The sequence below is a fragment of the Acomys minous genome (assembly GCF_964271855.1).
Source record: "Acomys minous genome assembly, chromosome: 2".
Taxonomy (NCBI): Eukaryota; Metazoa; Chordata; class Mammalia; order Rodentia; family Muridae; genus Acomys; species Acomys minous.
The window spans coordinates 34,858,653-34,863,859 of NC_140484.1; the positions used below are offsets into that span (position 1 = coordinate 34,858,653).

Here is a 5,207-nt window from a genome sequence, read left to right on the forward strand (position 1 = left end):
CAAGCTGCGCTTAATAGAGAACCTTGGAAGGTTAAAAACAAAAACAAAAACCTCTGTAGAGCACAAAGCTTTACTCAAAGGCTTACAAGGGAGCTGTTCTCCAAAAGGTGCTACTTTAAACTGCTTTAATCCTAAAGGTGTGGAGCTATTTTTGTATTTTTGATGTAATTTAACCTGGTAGTCGCCTTCTGATTTCTCAGTAAAGGTTACTATCATTTACAAACACGAATGGTGACAGTGGCATAACTTTCATCCTTTTGTATTGTGTTTTGTTAGATCCCACCTCAGGAATTCCCCCAATGTGTACAACCTCTGTTTATGTAACAAACATATTCTACCATATTGTTGCTTTAGTTGCTGGCCTAATTCTCATGAAACCCATCTGAAAGCTTAGGTCCTCCAAAGCCTCCAGGCAAGTCCTGAGCTTGCAGTGTGGATGCTTCAGGATTGGCCCCTGTGTGTCTAGTAGCAGGGACACTGCAGCCTAACCCTTCCTCGTTTTAGTTTCAAGGTTTTTTATATTATTATGACTACAGAAAAAGCCCTTCATGTGTCTGGATGGATGTTGGAGTTGGAGGCAGGGGTAAAGACAGGCAGGCAAGTGCACCCATACAGTGAGGGCATTCCTTTATTTATAAGACAATTGGGGAAACAGCATTTTTATGGTGAAACCAACATAGTTGGTCAGGAATATTAAGAAAAAGAAGATATCAGTTGTCATTGTGGTGCAAGTCTTGTTGCTTTCTGAAGCCCCCTCCAGGCATACCTGTCTGAATGTGAAAGATAATATTCACCTGTGTTTCTCTGGCTAAATATTAAAAGAAGGTGGAGAATCGTTGACTGTAAAGAGACTAAGGAAATACTCTCTCCCTTTTTAAAATCCTTTTAAAATTCACACTGAACTTCCACAGCGTAATACTAGGGTGTTTTCATCTTCAGGGAAATCGAGTTAGGGGAGCATTTGGTGGAGCTTGAATGGAGGGAGGCAAGGGGCCATTTCTCTTGAACGGAGCATTAAGTCAGTGCTCCATTCTGTTTGGGATAAGTTCTCTTAACTCTCTCCAGCTCCTAAGTATCCATGTGGTCACAGGTCGCTGGGTATCATGTTTTCCTCCTCGCATTTTATTTGTGCAGTTTTAGAGTAGCAAATTAACAGAGCCTAGGCAATGCCAGAGCACTTTGGCTGATTAAACCAAGAGCATCTTCCTTGGTAGTGGATGAATGTGAAAAGGAGGGACCAAGGACCCTCATCATTGGACTGCGTCAGGAGGAAGTAGCTCCACTCTGAGGAACCGAAAGGATATATAGGAGGAAGTCCACTGCGCATTTCTCAGAGAAACAGACCACTAAGTGCACCTTGCCACACGGTGTTAGAAAGAAGAAACAGAAGGAGCAAGGAAGCCTAACCTAGGAGCGCTCCAGTTTCTCATCCCAGCTAACCCACCCACTCCAAACTAGGTGAGCTGCCCCCACGTCTACCCCCTCTTATTGATAACTTCTTCCCTCCTATCCTCCATGAACTTGGCAAGAGCTGGGCATCTTCGCTCCACTCCGCCGCCCAGTCCCCTAAGCTCTGACCCGGATGAGGTGGAGATCGATGTGCTGGCAGAGGAGGAAGATGGAGACCAGACGGAGGACGAGGAGGAGTTGGAGGAGACGACGAGCCAGAAGTGCCTGGAGCGGTCGCTGAGGAAACCCAGAGTGCCCACGCTTTCCGGTAGGAGCACCAGGGACCGCGGCGGCTTGAACAACTCCTCCGGGTTCGTCCGAAAGTTCCGAGAGCCACGGACACCGGCGACCGCTGCAGCTGATTGCCCGCAGCCTGCCAAGCCCCCGTACTCCTACATCGCGCTCATCACCATGGCCATCCTGCAGAGCCCGCACAAACGTCTGACGCTCAGCGGCATCTGCGCCTTCATCAGCGGCCGCTTCCCCTATTACCGCCGCAAGTTCCCCGCCTGGCAGAACAGCATCCGCCACAACCTGTCGCTCAACGACTGCTTCGTCAAGATCCCCCGCGAGCCCGGCCACCCGGGCAAGGGCAACTACTGGAGCCTGGACCCCGCCTCCCAGGACATGTTCGACAACGGCAGCTTCCTCCGGCGCAGAAAGCGCTTCAAGCGCCACCACCCGGCCTCCGGAGGCCACCCGCACTGTCCCTTCCCTCCACCCGCTGTGCCCGCTACCTTGCACGTCTCCCAGCCCAGCCTCCTGCTCCGCTACTCTGCTCCCCAGCAGCCTGGCATCGGAGCCCATCTCGCCGCCCCGCCCGTGCGCCGCCCGTGCGCACCGCTGCACCCGCATCCCCTCAGCTACCTGCTGCTCGCGGCTCCGGCCTATGCCGAAGCTCCTAGAAAAGTCGAAGGTGCGGACCTCGTCACCCCCCTCGCCATCCCCGCGTTGCAGCCCGCACTAGGCTCCCAGCATTGGGAAGGGGACGAAGGCTCTGGATCTCGACACGGTCGCGGTTTTACCACGTTCACCATCGAGAGTATCATGCAGGGAGTTAGAGGAGGAGGAACTGGGGCTGCGCAGAGTCCCCCCTCCACTTCCTGGAGCTACTGCCACCTGCTGCAGCACCCGTCGTGTCTGCTCTACCCCCGGGCCGCTTCCCCTTTGCTTCAAGTGTCCGCAGCCGCTCGGACAATGCTGCAGCAGCACCCACCGCCGCCCCAGGAGCCTCGACACTATGCCGATAGTTGCACCCCGGGTAAAGGCATTCGCTTGGGCCGGCATCTGTCTGCCGTTGCGGCGCTCCTGAGGCATCAGCCTGCAGCAGAGGACTGTAGGCTGACAACCCTGACCACTCTTTCGGGCAGAGAGGGGACCTTACCCGCATTTTAAGCAGCGCCCAAGCCCAGCCTCCAGGTTGAGTTGCCCGGGCACACGGGGAGGCAAGTGGCAGAGTGGAACCACTCGCTGTCTAGGTTTGCACCACCCGCCTGCTAAGCTTGTGTATGGAAAAACCAGTAGCGGGGCATGATCTAAGTCTTGCCAAACTGTTACAACCATATCTGTTCGGCTCCCTGGAAGACCTGAGCGCGGGAAAAATCCGAGGGCTCCAAGTCTCGGCTTGTCTTGTCCACTTAAGTTGTGGCTATCACGGCTTTTCCGATTTGCATACTTCCCGAGATGTTTTGTTGTTTATAAAAACAAAACAACAACAAAAACAGCCAGCAACACACCCCTATCTCCATTCCCTAGGGAATGCAAGTGTTCCTCAGTGCAGAAAGCATACATGCTCCGACTTCCCGAAATCCGTATGTAATACAAGTAGAATAATTTCGGAACATTTATTTCTTGTATATGTGTCGTACCCTACTCTAGTGGGGAGTGTTAAATTTAAGCCTATTTATATAGACTGAATAAAATACTAAGCCAGGATGCTACCTCGCTTGTTTTCTATTATGTATCGTTATTCGCTTTCATAAATGCAATTTCTTTTAAAGTTTACATTCTTATCTCGTAATTCGTGTTTATGTTTTATGACCGTTATAGATATTAGGGATGACACATTTGAAATATGGGCTTTAAAGGTTCCAAATATTTCAGAACAAAAAGTTTATCTTATAAAATAGTTTTAATACTTAAGAAACTTCTAGAAGGAAAAGTTAATAAAAGAGAAATTAATAAAACCTCCATTCTCTCTCGCCCCCACCCATCGCTTTTGCCGGAGGCCTGCAGTGGGGTAGGGTGAGGGGAGTTGAAACAGGAGAATGTTGCTGTGTAGCTCTTGGTGGCTTGGAACTAGCGATCTTCCTATTTCTGCCTCCAGAATTCTTATCTTGCCCCTTTATGCCAAGTTTGTTCGACATTTTTCTCGTTGATTATTTTTCTGAGGTAAACTGGAGGTTGACAAGATCCATTTGAAACAAAGCGCATCTACTCTTGGAAAGTAAACGGCTAGTAAGCATATTACAAATACTAGTATTTTCGAGGCCTTTTCCTTATAAAATAATTTCTGAGAGGCCTTTGCAACAGTAAATCACCTTCAGGGTGCAAGGAAAACAAGGGAACACCAATTACCTCTGACAATCAGAAAGGCGGGATTTTAGAGCCGGGAGTCAATAGTGAGCAGGTCCTCTAATTTGTGGCTTTGGGAAAAGCCAGCTCTGGGTAGAAAAAAAATCATCTGTTTTCCCTATCCTTAGCAAAGAAAACTAAAGCCTACATTTCATCGTTACTATTCCATAGCCCAGAACTATTGCTCGATTCACCTGCCAGCCCACCTCTTCCTACTTGAGTGCTTTTTGGAACCTTCTGGAAAGTTCCTAAACTTGGTAGCTTGGAGCAGTCGAGCAGGCAGCTCCCCTCCGCTTGGCTCTTAGTCTACACAGTACCTACCGCCCCTTTAGTGGCCAGCAGCAGTTTGAGAGTTAAGAGGCAAATCAAAAAGAGAAAGATCCTCTTTCCCACTTATCCGCCCTTTCCCCTTTGTGCTTTGTACTAGGATGTTCCCAGACTGGCCACCTTCGGTAGTCAGTTAACACTATCCCCCACCCCCACCCCCATCCTTCCCGCCCGCCCTTGCTGTGGCCGACCCCTGAACAGGAATGAATCCCCAACCGGACTCCCAGCGCGGAATTCCCTTTGCTCCCCAGCCCAAACCCACACCAGCTCGAGGATGACCCCGTCAGAGCCTGGCCCAGGCTTGCCCCTAAATTATAATGATTCGACACTGAAACTGACTTGAACAGCTCGGACCTCCACCTGGTGCCACCTGCACCGCGCCCAACTAGCTGGCAGAGGGGACCATGCTGTGGTCGCTGCTCCCAGGAAACCACAGAACCCAGTGCACCCGCAGCCGCCCCAGGCAGGCAGCGTCCACACCGCACCACGTCCCCGGGAACACTCGAGGGTGCGTGGCTGGGACGCAACATGCTCAGCCTGGTCATCCGCACTACCCCCTCCAGGCCCACGCGGCCGGCGGTTCTTGATTCCATGTGACGCGGGTGGATGTCTTGGTTGGACTTAAAAAAAAATACCGTGTGGCTTCTGAGACTCCAAAGGCTGGAAGATCTCGCTGGGGACAGACTGGCTGAATGCGCCCAGAACGAAATCGAATGTGGGCCATCTCCAAAGCCACAGCAGGTCAGGCCTCTGCCCTCCGTGAATGAATGACACACACCCACACCGTAGTAGCTCTTCCCCTGTTACTAGTGCGCCAGGCACTGAACCCAAGCCTGCACCCTCAGCATTCACTGAAG

The 5,207-nt window shown here is 51.1% G+C and overlaps 1 protein-coding gene across 1 annotated transcript; it reads left to right on the top strand.

Annotated features, from left to right (window-relative positions):
- Window positions 1–1,098: 1,098 nt before the first annotated feature.
- Window positions 1,099–3,352, top strand: LOC311586661 (forkhead box protein D4-like). Its single transcript, XM_084762787.1, has one exon. It carries the CDS (start codon window positions 1,516–1,518, stop codon window positions 2,842–2,844), a length of 1,329 nt encoding a protein of 442 aa, XP_084618913.1. The 5' UTR covers window positions 1,099–1,515; the 3' UTR covers window positions 2,845–3,352.
- Window positions 3,353–5,207: the final 1,855 nt, after the last annotated feature.

Excerpts from the sequence above, each read along its gene's own strand:
- LOC311586661 (XM_084762787.1), top strand. The coding sequence starts at position 1,516 with ATGAACTTGGCAAGAGCTGGGCATCTTCGCTCCACTCCGCCGCCCAGT.